This window comes from Mustela lutreola, chromosome 13 (assembly GCF_030435805.1).
Source record: "Mustela lutreola isolate mMusLut2 chromosome 13, mMusLut2.pri, whole genome shotgun sequence".
NCBI classification, from domain to species: domain Eukaryota; kingdom Metazoa; phylum Chordata; class Mammalia; order Carnivora; family Mustelidae; genus Mustela; species Mustela lutreola.
Genome location: NC_081302.1, coordinates 46,238,484 through 46,255,417, shown reverse-complemented (window position 1 = coordinate 46,255,417; position 16,934 = coordinate 46,238,484). Strand labels below are relative to the sequence as shown.

The 16,934-nt window shown below is 38.3% G+C and overlaps 1 protein-coding gene across 3 annotated transcripts in view; it reads right to left on the bottom strand.

Annotated features, from left to right (window-relative positions):
• Positions 1-16,934, bottom strand: part of DIAPH3 (diaphanous related formin 3) — a 506,201-nt gene that overhangs the window by 453,457 nt on the left and 35,810 nt on the right. For 2 of the 3 annotated variants that reach the window (XM_059144199.1, XM_059144200.1), the window contains one exon: positions 3,700-3,867. In XM_059144199.1, the coding sequence (XP_059000182.1) occupies positions 3,700-3,867 (168 nt within the window). Of the gene's footprint in view, positions 1-1,846; positions 1,911-3,699; positions 3,868-16,934 lie in introns of those variants that run through there. The other variant, XM_059144201.1, reaches the window with a different exon arrangement.

Here is a 16,934-nt window from a genome sequence, read left to right as displayed (position 1 = left end):
ATAAACACCCTAGACCAGAAGCAAACTCTTATTCCTCCTCTCCTCACCTCCCATGTAGTCCTAGAGGAAATAGTTGGCAGTCTGGAGAGGATAGCCAAGTAAGGTAGAGAAACAAAAGAGGCCAAGCTCATTCCCTAACCACTGCCCCGAATGGAGACCTAAAGTAAAGCCAGCCTGTAAGGGAGAAAAAGACAGCTATTTTTTAGATCAAAATTATTTTTATAATTTTTTTCTGTTCAATCTCAAAGCCAAGAGAAAGACTGAGACCCGCCTGGGATTTCACCTAGGAGCACAAGAATAAGCCAAGGGAGCTGCTATAAAGAGGCAACAGCTACAATGATCAAGTCACTTTCAGCTTGTATCTATCATGCTCAAATCATTCAAAAACCAGTTAACATAGACCTACAGTGAGTCCAATAGTAAGCACTGAAACTTGACTTCCAGAAATCAAAGTTGTATATACAAGATGTTCACATAGCTATTTCACAAAGCTAGATCCACACAGAAACCAATAGGGGCTTTTGGATAACAATTCCACTTTAACCAAAAGACAAATGGGAAAAAGAGCCCTTAAGTAGTTTCAACATTCATCATTGCTTAAAAAAATAAGGCTCAACCCAACCTCGACCGAAAAGCCCTATAAACTATTGCCCAGAGACCAAGTAAATCCATCTCCAAAATAAACAAGAAAGGATTACAAATATTCAAGCATTATACCCTTACCTCTCATTATCAAGTCAGCACACTGAAGACTATTAAAAAAAAAGTTTCTGTAAGAACAGTTTTTATTTTATGTAAAAATTACTTCAATACTTTTGATAAAGTTAAATAAGTTTTTAAAAATTGCACAATGTCAAAACTAGGCATTTAGATGTAAATTTTAAATGACAGAAAATCCCTGTAGCGGCAAACGCCAAGACTTAGTTAAGGTTGCAGACTTGATGCGGCTTCTTCTAAAGGACAGAGGTACGACGGACAGGGGTGCCTAGATGGCGCAGTTGGTTAAGTGGTAACTCTGGATTTCCGATGAGGTCCTGATCTCAGGGTCACACATTGTGGGACTCCACACTCAGCAGGGAGTCTGCTCAAGACTCTCTCTCTCCCCAAATCGTCCACCCCGCCCCTGTTCTCTCCCTCTTCCACTCACTAAACAAATAAAAGTTAAAAATGTTTAAGAAGTACTAGATATGTAAGTAAAAATAAAAAAATTTAAACTCAACACTTCATCTAGCATTCTCTACAGACATAGACCAGCTTTAAATTTGTCAAAAATGCAGTACCCTGTACAGCCTGACAGATATCACTCATCTACATTTAGGGAAGGGAAGAGAACTTCCTCAGCTCCAGAAACATCAGTGGATTTTCCCTTATAATGTATTGTCAGTCAAGCAATCAGAAAGGGAAGAAGAACCTTTTAAAAAAAAAATAAAATAAAAATAAGACCTTAGTTCTCACAAACTCACTTAGCGAACTGGGCATCCCTGACCCATCAAAAATTTCATTTTACTGCTGCTGAGTAAAATGAGTTTGATTGCAAATGATTTTCTGCCAACAGGGATACCTGTTTAGATTTAACAAGCGATCGGGCCCAGCTATTAAATATGTATTGTGTAAACACTTCAGAAATGTCAATATCCTTCTGCCCTATTCATAACTACAAACACTTAAAGTCTTACCCTTCTCTGGGTAACTGACCCTCTTCACAGTAACTGAAAAATACCTCAAGTAATCACGGTCAGTACAGAATACCGCGAACTATATCCAGTACTCCCTGTAGCTATACTTGTAATGGCTTGTGGTGTTAAGATGTGGCCTCATAAACACCTTATATTAATAGCTTACTCACTTATACTCAGATGCCACTAGCAATCATGATCAAAAAGAAAAACGTCTTAACAAAGTAGTCACCAGGAAATGAAAGTAGTACCATTCTAGAATCTCCTAGGTAATTTAGGTCAGTGATTCCACATATAGTACATGGAATGAGAAGGGAGCTAAGGGCACTTTATTATCTGGAGTCCTCCAATGTGGTATTGAAGAGAACTACCATAATATAAGCCTCATTAACAGAGGCAAAGGCCAGCAAAATATAAAACAAAAACAAACAGAAGTCCTCACTTCGGTGGCACATACGCTAAAATTGGGGGGAAAGAAAAGATTTTTTGCTCAAGGCTAAAATGATACCAACTCATGGAGATGACAGAGTTAATAAGGAGTTATAAATGTGTGATTAATTAAAAACAAAATTAGTCCTTCATCAAGAGCTGACATAATAGGTAAGAATGTCCCAAGTCTAAGGTTCATGCAAAACAATACTAACATATGCTCAGTGATGAAAAGTTAGGAACCACTAACACTAATTAATCCTATGGAGACACAATCTAGGCATTCTCTCTTTCTGGGGCCTTCTAAAGCTCCATGTATAACCCTGAACACAAATATTTGATGAATAGAAAATAAGGCAGTATAAGGGTAAATATTTTGTTGATTCCCGTTAAATAATGAGGAGACCAGCTATTAACTTTCTCAAATTTCAAACACATTTTACACACTAAATAAGTCAATTTCCCTAAAAACTAATAAGGCTGTCAAAAATAATAGAGGAATAGAGAAAATAAATCCTGAGTTGAAATATTATATAACTCTTCAAAATGGTATAAAAAATCCTCTCATAATTGGCCCTAAATTATCACTCCAGTCCAATTTTTCAAACCTCTCACACAATCCCCCTAAGCTATTTGTACCTCGCTCTGTCTTGGTTCACTGTCATTTCCCCATCTTAAAGGAATGTCCTTTCACTCGGCTTATTCCAACCCTATAAGGCCACACCTGCCTCTAAGTCCATCTGCTCCAGGAAATTTCCCTAAGCTACTATAATAACCTTTCAATTTTGGCTTCCCCTGAAGCTAATGAGGTATCTCAAAAATTAGTTTCTTCCTACTCTGAATTTACAAGGAACTTAACCATTAATTAGAACCCTCTGGCATTTCTTACTCATTTAATTCTTCAAAATGTTTATTTTGATTCCTCCAAGATAAGCAACTTGAGGGTAAGAGCTATATGTAAAACTATTTAGATGCAATCAGCATTCATTTTGTGATAAATGATTTTGAACGTACTTAACACAGTGGGTTGTTGGTCAAATTAGTTTACCCATGAGCAGAGTCAGGACCACCATTTATTGGAACCAACCGAAGGCGGCTTCTAACAGCACTGTCTCCACCAGAAAAGACACACCCCAAAATAAGTAAGTTCTAGTCTCCTCAGATAGAAATGTTCTGGGACTCTATGAACCTGGTTATCCTGAGAACTAAGAAAGGAATCAAACAAGAAAAAAAGATGAACAAAATCAGCATACACATACACAGCACTGTGATGATCATTCTAAAATGCAAACAACCCCTAATAGACCCCTTAGATAATCTTTAAGATTCAAAATGTACCATTATGATACTTGAGAGGGTTTTTATGTATTCTATATATTACACACACACACACCCACACACACCCTAGTGTGCCAATCTTCCTCTCTTTTCTTTTGGGGGGGGGGGGGGTTAATCCTAAAGCTCTGTATGCCTAAATTGCTATCTTCAAGGACATTAGAAATCATATATGGAACACAAGCCTTAAATGTTCATTGGTCCATTAACAAGGTAAGGTTTTTTCATCAATCATTTTATGGAAAAAATAAATTCTTACCATCATCTTTTCAAAAAGTTCTAAGACTTCATTCTGTGACAGTGGCTTTGGAATATTTTCCATCACCTCAGAAGAGCAATCATTGCTTGAAAATGCAGTCTTCAGGTTGGAAAGTGGAGGTCTCTCCTTCTTGCTCCCTGGAATTCTTATGCTGGCAAATTTGTCCAGCTACAAAGGCAAAGGAGCACATGCGTTAATATTTCCTCCAACAACGTGTATCTGGTTGCCAAAATAACCCCCCACCAAAGGGTTGATCCCATGATTTCATATCACTATGATTTCATCAGAAGGCATTCAGCACTAGAATCTTTAAGATTTTTTAAAACACAAAAGTGTTCCATAACCATCTTGTCTAAAAACAGAAAAGAGATCAGGTAACCTCCAAAGATTCCTTCTAATCTTAAATTACAGAATTAAGATTCTAACGGCAGGTGACATTTGCTTTACAGATTAGCAAACTAAGCAGTTTTACAAAGGTAACTGGGCTAATTTGGGGGTGGGCAATCAAACCAATATTCAGTGTCCTAGCTCCCAGCTCCCTTGCCCAGGGCCCTTTTCACAGAATTCCTCGATCACATTTGCTAGTATGCACTAAGAGTTGAATTCTGCTTATATCTCTAGAGCTTGTTGGTCTGATAAATAACACATTTCTCTTCATTCAGGCTGGCCTGTGTTTGAACTTCACGAGCAGCTATAGAGTAGGATGGCTAAAGCCTCAGGAAATAAAGCTGGGGATTTTGCTGCAATGAGATTTCTTATATTAAATCAAATAGTTCACTGATATTTGCAAGTATATAGATATTACTTTATAGAGCTAATTATTTATTCTTTGGAAATTGCTTGATTTCACAAATTCTGTTCCTCACATAAAACCCAGACTCAAAGTTTCAAGCGGTATCAAAAAGGCAAAGAAGGTCTTAAAGTAGTTAACAGAAGTGTGTTCAGAAACCACAATGGTTCCGTGAATTGTTCAGTGTAACTATATCTTACACTGTTTTTGCCATAATGCATATAAGCTATTGACTTGCGCTCTTCATGGTAGCCACTAGCCATGTATGGTTGTTTAAATGTAAATTATAAGTTCAGTTTCTTTGTTGCACCAGCCACATGTCAAGCCCTCAAGAGCCACATGAGGCTGGTGGCCCTCATACTGGTCAAAGCACATAAAGAGCATTTCCAACAGAAAATTCTATTGGATAGCGTTAGTATAGCCGAGTAGAGAAATGTGATACAAAATACTGAATTTAAAAGGACAAAAAGTCGCAGTATTAGTTCACAAAAGAAATAGGATTTCTTTAAGTAAGATGCAAAGATATTTAGCTTTCAAAACAGATCTTCAAATTCACTGTGAATACAAAGCCTAGAAAAAAATGCCATGTACTACATTCACACATGGTCCATCTAACAGGACCTAATCATGAAAGTCTGAAGAATATGACAGCTTCCAGCAGGATTTAGAAAGTAGTCACAAAATGCCACCACTGTTCTCATCCTCATAACAAAAACAAGCCAGAAAACCTCCCAAGTTACAGTTAGTGTTGCTTTCAACCCATCAGGCGGCTGAGGACATAAGGAAACCTGGAAGGACTACTAGGAAGTGACAAGCTGCTTTGATCCCTGACAAACAGACTAAGAATTAAACAAGGATTTAAAAAAAAAAAAAAAAAAAGCCAAATTTTTAATGAACTATTGACAGCATGGGTTCTGGCATGAGAAACTGGAATTCCATGGGGCCCCAGTCCTGGAGCAAGTCTACACCCACCTACCAAGGCTTTCCCTCAGGCCTTCACCAACTGCAGGAGTTAGTCTGCCAAAAGCTGGAGGGAGGGCAAGATATCCCCAGACATGAAGTGTCCTAGGAGGCCTCTCCCTAGGTAAAGAGACTGTCCTCCCAAACACTCTGAACTAAGCAAAAGATGGGAGAGAAGCCCTCATAACATATTCTGGATGTTCAGCGAGTAAATGACAGCTACCACCTGAAGGCCAGGAACAGACACCAAGTTGGCAAGGTATCTCCTGAAGAAGCTGAAAACAAGAAGAACTTTACATTAACCCTGAAAAGGGCATCTGAACTGTAAAGCAGAAAGAGTTATCCCAGTCTTGAAAACGAATAGTTCAGTCATCAAGCTAAAAGCAGAGTGCCACAGCCTCATTCGTTCTGAACAACCTTGAAGGCCCAGAGGAGACCACTCAAATTAAGGCAGCTTTGCCAAGCCCAGCTCAACGAGACACTCCATGGACTCAGTCCCCCATTTTAGCAGCCTAAAGAAAGGCACTCCCTTTCTTAGAAGGATTATGTTCACAGTATTCAAATAAAATGTATGTCTACCATATAATCAACTACTGATGTATTCGTTAAGGACCAAGAAAGCGTCACCTGGAGTCAAAGAGAAGCAGATCTAGAGATGGCCAGGATGATGGACTCACGGGTCATACTATCTCAAAAGATATTTGTAAAAATGCTACAGGGGGCACCTGGGAGGCTCAGTCATTAAGTGTCTGCCTTGGGCTCAGGTCATGATCCTAGAGTCCTGGGATCAAAGGCAGTATGGGGCTCCATGCTCGGGGGAAAGACTGCTGCTCCCTCTTCCACTCCCCCTACTTGTATTCCTGCTCCTGCTGTCTCCCTCTCTCACTCTCTCTCTCTGGTTCTGTCAAATAAATAAATGAATCTTTTAAAAATTCTGAAGGACATAATGAAAAGCGGACACAGTGTAGGAGATGGGCAATTTATAAAGTCATGGAAATCATTTTTAAGAGCATGTTAAAGGGACACCAGGTGGCTCAATTGGTTAAGCCGATGCCTTTGGCTCAGGTCATGATCCCAGCGTCTTGGGATCAAGTCTCACATTGGGCTCCTTGCTCGACAGGGAGCCTGCTTCTCTCTCCACCTCTGCCTGCTGGTGCATGCGCGCACGTTCGCGCGCGCTCTCTCTCTCTCTCTCTGACAAATAAATAAATAAAATCTTAAGAACATGTTAGAAATTAAAGATGTATCAACAAAAAATTCATTAAATGAACTTCAGGATAACCAGAACACTGCTGAGAAATGAACCAGTGAACCTAAACCCAGACCAACATAAAGCATGCAAACTCAAACACCACAGAAGGGAAAGAAAAATGAAAGAACAGAGAACCCCAGGGCTGTGGTACGGTGTGAAGCACTGTAATATAAGCGTAACTGAGGACGAGAAAAAGAAAAGGATATTGGAGATCTATTTCAGGAGATAATGACTGAAATAATTGATTTTCTAAAAATCGGTTCATGACTACCAGAAGCACAGCCACGGAGGAAGAATACCCAGACAAACAAGCCCACACCTAGCCACCCCCAGTGAAGCTGCTGAAAATCCCAAGTAAAGGGCAAACCATAAAAGCACAGCCAGACATATGAAGACACATTATATACAAGATAAAAATGACACAAATAACTCATTTCTCACCAGAAACTACAACAAAAGACAATGGAAGGGCATCTTTAAAAGTCCTGGGAAGAAAACGACAGTCATCATGGGATTCTATAACCAGTAAAAATACCTTTCGAAAATAGAAGCAGAATGTAACACTTTCAGACAGCTAAAACTTGAGAGAATCGGTCTCCATCAGACCTATACTCCAAAACAGGTCAAAAGAAGTTTTTCAGGATGAAAAAAGAAATGACACCAGATAGAATCCCAGATATATAAAACAAAGAACAGAAATGTTACTCCATCGGATGTCTATAATTTAAAAAAAAACAAAAACGAAAAGCTATATTCAACTCAAGCTGAGTAACAATCCAGTGGCAGCGACAAGCATATAAAGAAGCAATTCTATATGAATATTAAAAAAATTTAGCAAGAGGTATGGACAATGAGTTACAGCAACAGAGAAAAGGGCACCCAACTCGTCCACATAAATACTCCTTTACTTTGGAAATAACCGAGAAATACACAATTGTCTCCATGTGATTAGAGGTCCCAAAGTGAGTGACTCAATGTGCCTCGGTACCCCAATTCTTGATACTGGTTTTAAAAAATTAGACCAAAAATTTAAGAATTGGGATTGGTTCCTCCCCCTGTCCTCTGAATCACTACTTCATTGCTGTAACTTCTCCACAGAGATCAATTCTTGAGTGTTAAATACATGCCGACTCCACACACCACACACAAAGTAGCTGAATATGTTAAACTCATAATGAAGTGAAATTAAGCAAAACAGCATTAATGTAGCATCAATATTATAAATGTAAACACGTCAATGAATGGGAATAGTAAGCGTAAGCAATTCACAAGTTAATTTGTAAATATATAACCCAATGGCTCCATCAGTGATAGTTACCAAAAAAATTCTAATTTCACCACGAACCAAAACTTTATAAGATTCTCTCAGTCACTGAGTCCCTTCTGTATTTTATACACTGTGTTAAGAGCTTGAAAGGCAGCATCAGGATGAATGCATTTGCTAATTTTTTTTTTTTTTAAGATTTTAGAGAGAGAACACAAGCAGGAGGAGCGGCAGGCAGAGGGAGAAGCAAGCTCCTCACTGGGCAAGGAGGCCAATACGAGACTCGATCCTGGGTACCTGGGATCACGACCTGAGCTGAAGGCAGACGCTCAACCAATTCAGCCACCCAGGCGCCCTGCATTTAATTTTTAAAATAAGGAAACTGCCTGGCTAAATAATAAAGTATAAGCTCCAAAACACTTTTATACATAACAATTTCATAGTATTTAACTTATACAACCCCATAAATGAAAAAAAAATTCCATTATATTTTTAGAAGTAGAGCTGCATTTGTTTCAATAAACAGCATCATAAGTTGTACAACAACAACAATAAAATCGAATGAGCACACCGCCCCCATAGGCTTAGCACCTAAACTCTGGGGGAAGGTTGGATTTTATTCAAGTGGAAAACAATTTCACACATTACCACTAGGATAGCTAAAGGCAAGGTAGGAAAAATTAGCACAAAAAGCCATAGGAGTAGGAGAAAAATACATACAATCCTTCTATGCTGGAACAGTAAATTGAATTTGTTGAGTACCTCGGGCTTAGAGTAAAAGCATCCCCAGGTATGTGATGCTCTTACGGAACCCTGTGGGTATATTCCCATCATCTGGGCACTACTGACAAAGCTAGGTACAAAATGAACTTTACCTATCAAATCATTTTAAACGTTCTAAAGTTGTGGGGTGGGGGGGAGGGTTTGTTTTTGTTTCAAGGAAGGATGCTGTGACTCCGCACAGAAATGAGGGTGGGTGTGAGAAACATTCCTAATTTTTCTCTCACAGAATTACTCAATTTGCTTAAAGGCACAATGGAACCCAAAAGCAAAAGTTTTAAATGACTTTGTCCATAAATACACAATAGGAATCCCTGTTATGCTGACTAGAAGTTGGTTATTTTGTATTCAGCAATTTCACTGGGAGGTTTCGCAATCTGTGCACTTGCATAGCTACTTTTCATTTTACATGAATTCTCTTAAAGTTGAGCTAGAAACCCAATCCAAGGAGGTAAACTATATCAACGACTTGCCTTTGCTGAAGAACTGGTTAAACACACAGAAGACCGAGAGAATTCTATTTTAGTACTGTTTGGAGGTGGTACACCACTCTTAATTAATATGGCTTCAGTTGTGTCTGGGGTGTACAGAGTTTTATAAATTAATATCACTTATCTTCACGGGAAGTTAAATGAGCACCCTACTGAGTATTATCTCACACTGATAATCAGTAATTACAGTTTAAATAAAATTAATTAAACCAAAAACAGGCTTTAAAAAACTATCTGGATTTTAAGCTATAGTATAACACTACAATAGTGACAAAGTTCTTTTACAGTGTTTTAAATACTATCAGCATTGATTTTTTTTAATTTAAAACAAAAGGAAGATACTGTAATTATTAGCCATTTTAAATTTGAAAAGCCTGAAAAAGTATCCTAAATCTACTTCCTTAGAACCTCTAAAGGAAGTACCTATTTTCATGCAATCCAAGAGAATGAAGCAAATAAAAGTTCATTGTAATTATAAGTTAATTCCATGTGAATGCATACCTGAAATCTAGAAAAAAATTACTTAAAATTATCTACCAATTTTCACGCAATCTTGTCCTAACTATATTTAAGAAGATGGGGACACCTGGGTAGATCAGTCAATTGAGTGTCCAACTCACGTCATGATCTCTGGGGAGGGGGGTTGGTGGGATGGACTTCCGCATCCAGGTCTGGGCTCTGTGCTCACGGAGGAGTCTGCTTCTCTCTCTCTCTCTCTCTCTCTCTCTCTCTCCCTCCCCCCCTTCCCCTCCTCCCTCCTTCCCTCTGTCCCCGCCCCCCCTGGCTTGTGCTCTCTCTCTAAAATAAATAAATCTTAAAAAAAAAAAAGAAAGTTGAGGAAGGAGAAGGAAAAAAAAAAACCTAACAGCTAAAATCGCTTGGCTTTTTAATTAACTTTATTACTATACAAGCAACTTGCTGATTAAAAAATGGGCTCCTGAGTCTGAATTCTGGATCCTGCCCAGCCACCTGCTTGTTGTGTCAAAGCTAAGGAAGCTATTTAAATCTTTCATGATAATACCTATCCCCTGCGAGTTGTTAATAGGAAATGAAGTTCCTTCTCACCTTTCTGCTTTGGGTTAAGGCCTGAAATGCCTTCGGAGACCACTTTATCAAATGGATTCCATACTCCGCATCATCACCGCACACAGTTTATTCCCTTTTCGTGTCCTTTCACAAGACTTGTGAAAACATGCAATTCCTTGATTTATTTTGAGAAAGTTGATGGGTCTCTTCCCCACTAAAATATAAGGGGCATGCTAGACAAACCATCAACTGTCATAGTCACTATGGTAGCCAGTCTCTAAGATAGTCCCAAATAATTCTGACTTGTATAAACAGTAGGATACTGTGGAAATTATGGAGTGTGGTTTCTAAGACCAGATCATAAAAGACCACACCAGGAAGGCACTCAAGACCTGGTAGAGGTCCACATGGCAAAGAAATGAGCTAAAGAAACTAAAGAGGCCGAGAAGCCTCTTGCCAACAGCCATGCGAGTGTGCCATCTTAGAAGCCCAGCTGAGCCTTCAGATGACTTATTATATAGCAACAGAGGACTACTAGGTCCTCAGAGAGTAAGAGTTATATAGCTCGAACCAACATCTTCATTACAGTCTCATGGGACTCAAAGCCAAAACCACATACTAAGGCAACTACCAAATTCCTGCCCCCAGAAAAAGTGCAAGAAACTAAACGATTGCTGTTTTAAGTCACTAAAATTTGGGGGTAACTGTTAACACAGCAACAGGAAACTATTATAGTCACTGCTGTATGTGACTAGCAGATAGAATCTAGCAGAACCTAGCAGATAGCTAGCAATCAATTAGCACATGGTGTAAGTGAATGAGCAATTACTGGATAAAATATATAAGATACAGTACCATCCATGAAGAGGCTTACCAACTGAAGAAAAAAACAGGAGAAGCTACTATAAATAAAGATAAAATATATAGATGACCCCAAGAAAAAAAATCATAAGCCAAATAAACTAGCAATGGAAAGGAATAAGTGATTAATTCTGGTGTGAGGGAACCTCAAAATAGGCTTGAAAAGAGGATACATCAGGGAACCCTGTGAGGCTGATGGGAGAATTATGGAAGATGGTACACGTTGACAGTCCAAAGACATGCTTGCCTGTTCCATGGTCTTAACTGAAGGGCTGGTGCCATCAGCACTAAGATAGAACTAAGATAGATCCAGAACTAAGACCTGGACTAAGATAGAACTCTTTTAAGGGGAAATTGGCCATTCATCCTTGCAGGTGTGAAGAACTAACCATTCCAGTCTGAGGCCACATCCGAGCACTCAGGAACAATTCCCACCAAGCCACCCACTATAACACTCTAACTTTAATAGCCCTTAGTGTGAGAAATGGCCCTCCCTGCCCTTAAATTTAGGTTTTAGTGAAATTCTAAGACGTTCCTTAGCCAGAGGCTTTGACAAGAAAGTTTACCATCACCCCCCACCCCCCCCCCCGAAATGTACCTACTTACAGTAATTTACATTTAAATTTCAGAGGTTATCTTATTCAATAAGAAGCATACTCACTAGGTTATTAAAATTCCTTGAAAATGAATTGCAGGGACACCTGGGTGGCTCAGTCATTAAGCATCTGCCTTTGGCTCAGGCATGATCCCAGAGTCCTGGGATCAAGTCCTATATCAGGCTCCCTGCTCAGTGGAAGCCTGCTTCTCCCTCTCCCACTCTCCTTGCTTGTGTTCCCTCTCCCACTGTGTCTCTGTCAAATAAATAAATAAAATCTTTTAAAATAAAATAAATTACAATATGCCTTCTACAGCCAACTGTTGCAGAGCTGCCAGTGAAGATGCCCACACAGGAGAAAACGGAGGCCCCCAACAACTACCAGCACCAACTTCCCAGTCAGAAGTGAACACCCCATAAATGGATTCTCCAGCCCCAGCAAGACTTAGCATGACTGCAGCCTGAGCCAGTGCTGTGCTTATAATCTCATGGAAGACCTCAAACCACCACTATCCCACTAAGCTCCTTCCAAATTTTAGACCCAAGAAACTGAAATGCTATATATTTATTTTTGTTTTAACCCACTCAGCTTTAGGATAATTATATAACAACAGAAGACTAATACAGAGCTCCTCAGAGGATACTTTTAAATGACTAAAATAGGTATAATAACAAAAACAGTATTATTAAAATATTTTAAAATTTTATAGAAATAGGTCTTCATGAACTCATCATAGAACATGGGTAACAGGAAATCTAATTTCAACATAGTGTTGAACACAAACCACCTTTTGAAGTATCTTTAATCACTAATGTGCTTTGAACGTATCTGTTTTCTGTGGTATAATAAATTCACAGGTCAAATCCTTCTGTATGTGTTTGGAATTTGTTTTCACCTACATTCATAACTTAAAAAAAAAAAAAAAACCTAAGTTTTACTTAAAGATTAATGAAGATAAAGAAATTAATTTTTTTTTCTCTTCCAGTTCAAGGACACCATGCATTTTACTACAGACCCCTGGTGTCCATGGCCTACGGCTGAAGAACCCCTGGTAGGTACAGAATAACAGAAATCAAGGTGGAAAAGTAAACAACTCAAGTTCTAATGCCTTTCATGCATTGGTGGCAGAAACTACAAGACCTCAAGTTGAGACCAACCAGGAGAACTGCACCAGAAATGCTCAAAAAGAGCTAGAAGCTTTTGAAGGAAGAAGCTAACAGGAATGAAAAGTCTTCAAAGAACATCTAGGTTTCAATTAGAGCAAGAAGGAAAAACAAACATTCAAAGACAGGCTTTGACTGCCAACGGGTAAAGTAGGAGGGCTTGAGAAGAACAGAGGAGTTGGGAGAGGATATCAGAGAAAAAGAATAAATGGACCTGGATGGTCAGAGAGGCATCTGGGTGCTGATATGGACGGGCTAGGACTTCTGATTTTGACTTAGATCAACAGAAAATCATCTGAATTGTAGTAATAATGAAAACCAATAAGGAAACAAATCATGAAACCATATAGATCGACTCTTCTTAAATCATCTTCTCTCTGTCCCTACTGCTACTGTCCTGCTTCTGGGCACCTGGACAACAGCCATAGCCTCCTCACTTACCTCTAAGTCTGCTCTGTCCCTCTACACCCAAACACTCCGAGCTACTCTCTATATTGACATCATTTTGATCTTACTGAAATGCAAATCCAAACCTGCCCCTCACTCTTATGCTTAAAACCTTTCAACTTTTGCATCCCCATTATTCAGAGAAGGGCATTCCAATTTTACCACGGCTCAAGAAGGTCCAGCTTGATCTAAACTGCACTTTTACTTCAGACAATCTCTTCACCACTCCAGCCCTCTTACGTTGTAGGACCCAGATGTAATGAAAAAGCCAGAGTCTCTTAAAAGTGCATGTTGTTCCCTGTGCCTAAATCCTATCTACAACCACAACTCCTATCCCATCCCCTTAATCTGGCTCATTTCAACTCCATCTTCAGCTCTCAGTTAACTACATCTTAGGTAGGAGCCTTCCCGACTCAAGACTGAGCAAGATGCCCACAAGTCTGGTGCCTGCCATTACCTAGTAACAACACTATTCTGAAACTACCTCTATCATATGTTTACTCTACCACGGTATAAGAACAGAATTATTATTTTATTCACTACTGGACCTACTCCTAGAATTCCACATCGTCCAAGCATATAGTGGGTGTTCTATTCGTTTTTGTTAAGTGAATAATAAATAGCTTTCTATCTTCCATGTCTGGGATACAAGCCATAGCTTCTTGCTTTGCCAATTCTTTCCCAACAAGATCAGAAAGAACTCCAAGTGTTATGGTTTTATATATTGAAAATAACCTAGACTTCTTCCTGACACTGATCCTTTGAGTATTAGTTCCCTAGACTGAACACAACCTTGACTTCTGTAATGCAACACCACGTGAGAAGAAAAATATCCACTCAAAGGAAAAAACAGTCACTTAAAAAGAATATTCAAACAATCCCTAAGTTATACCTACTCACATCTTTAAGTACAATTCTAATTTCCTACATGCAAAAACTATATACATAAAAGGAAATATAAATTAGCTCTGTAGATAAATATTACACTTTTTAGAAGACATAGATGAGTAATAGTGATAAACAAAATTTCCCGAAAACATCAACAATTGCTATTTGCCAACCCAACATTTCCATTAGGAATCCACTCAGTTAGTATCCAGGAAGTAAAATTATCAGAGTAAAAAAATACTACAACTTCTGCCAGCTTAGATTCCAACTTATGCTTCAGAAATAGTGGAAAAGTCACCTTCTCTACCAAGTCTTCTCCCAACATCAAAGCTAACCTTATACTTCCAATGAACACTAAATACAGTACAATGGGCCTGGAACAGTATTATTGTACACCTATACAACTGTAAACTGTATACACATCTCCTTTCCCACTGTTCCCAGAGGCAGAGACAGTCATATTTATCTTTGTATTCCTATAACAGTACTAACCACTCAAATGCTTAATGAATGAAGGGAGAAAAGGATGAATAAACGAGTCTGCACACCCACTACATCTTAGTATATTCAACTCTGAGAGCTCTTGATCTTATTCCTAAGTTTCTACTGATTTGAGTAGGAGCTCTCTAAACTATTCCATAAATATTTAAAGATTCTAAGATAGTACTTAAGTGTTACTACTGAAAACCTAAGTACAGGAAGCTCTAATTAACTCATATTAATGGGCTCAGAACAGCTCACCTGACTTAGTGAATAATTTAAGCTTATAGAATTTATTTGATGTATTTTACCACATACATTCAATTGTCCCAGGCCATGCTGGTTTATTTACTTTACAAAGAAAAGTTTCTTTTGAATATATCATTTCAAAGAAAAACTGGAAAATACCATAATCTCTGCATTATTATTCATGGTTTTTAAACCTACCAAGGAAAATAGAAGTTCATAAAAATTCAAAATGAACTTAAATTATAGTACAGAAAGCTTTATGTCCCATTAGGCCAATAAAGAAAATTTAATTAATTCTTTTAAGTTAAGCTCTTTTTTTTAAAGTTGATGATTTATGTTCTGTTAAGTGAGTTGCAAGTGAGGTACATAATCAGATAAAAATGATTATTTTCTTTCATAAGTACAACGTCCAATTAATTTAGCATTTATCCCACAAAGGAGGTCACATCTAGGTAGATCCAAGAATAGCCTGCAGAAAGGCCAAACACAGTCCTGTTAAACATATTCATCTGGGCAACTCTTCTTTGAGCAGATCACTCTCACATAACACACTTAGGAACATGCTGGAGTCATCTGGTAGCTGTTATATTGAGTTAGTCACAAGGCCCACAGAGAACAATTAAAGCCTCTCAAAACACTCATCAGAACCCACAACCAGGTGTTACCTTCAATGGCTTCGAAGACCAATGGCTCGAAGGCCATTACTAGATCCATGAATTGGTTTCCCATAGAGAGTTTTCCCATGTCTTTTACAATTAAAAAAAAAGAAAAAAAAAGATTCATATCCTTTACTCGTTGACATCTCTCATTCGCACACATAAAGGTCTCTCAGTTTTGTTTATTGGAAATACTAAAAATAATTCATTTCTAATTATAGAAAACTTCTTAGAATATTTTTACAATTGTAATTCTCAGAATTAAGATCAATGACTAGGATACAATATTTCCTTATCAATTTAAAGGTCAGAAGTCTCATACAAATGGCTTCAAGGGGGAAAACCAGAAAACAAGAAAATATACTTTGAGATTTTATACTGGCACTCCCAGTGGAGAAAGGAATAGTATTTAAAAAGCAATATAACTCTTTTGGTAAAGACCATGTTCTCTAGAATCAGTCTGTCATAGTCTTTTCTCACCACCCCCATGACATTGAACAAGTTATTAAATCTCTCTTGCTCAGGTTTGCCATTTTTCAAAATGGGAATAGTAATTTTCACAAGCTTCTAAGGGGGCATTAAGTATTTATAAAGCTAATATTTGGAACACTACTTAGCATAAAGCTAACAATTAGAGGGTCTTTATGTTGACTAAGAAATGCCTATCAAGTTAGAGAGGCAGGATCCTACCATAAAGGTCTTATAGGTCATATTAAAGAGTTCAGGCTTGACTTATAGATAACAGGAGCACCTAAGCAGTTTCAAATGAGGTAAAATATGGTCAGATATATAATTTAGATGGGTCAGCCTGGTGTGCAGAAAGCTGACTTTTTAGGGAGCAACAGAGTTTCTTAAAAATCCTGACAAGAGATAGGGAGCCTTGTGTTCTGATAGAAGGAATAGAGAAAAGGAAATAGATTCAAGAAATCATCATCAAGAAGCTACCTTCTATGAGAATATAGCAACAGAAACAAGCTTAAGAGGAAAGAAAGTCAAAGGTTTCATGTGGGGCATGTAGAGTTTCAAGTACAGATGAGACATCCATACAAAGGTATTCGGTAGGCCAGTGCAGTAATAGGTCTCAACTTAAAGGTCATAGACAAAGACATGGACTAAGGGGATCCACCCCAGTCCAGTACTATACACAGAGGGGAGCAGTGGCTGAAAGAAAGAAACCTGATAAATAATAGTTTAAGACAGGCAGGGGAAAACCACACAAAATAGAAAAAGGTCATAGGGATACAAAAATCAATAAGGTTTCTGTCCCTAAAAACAAGAAATATTTGTCCAAAGAGGAAGGGAATAACTATATCAAGTATAGCCAATAAATCC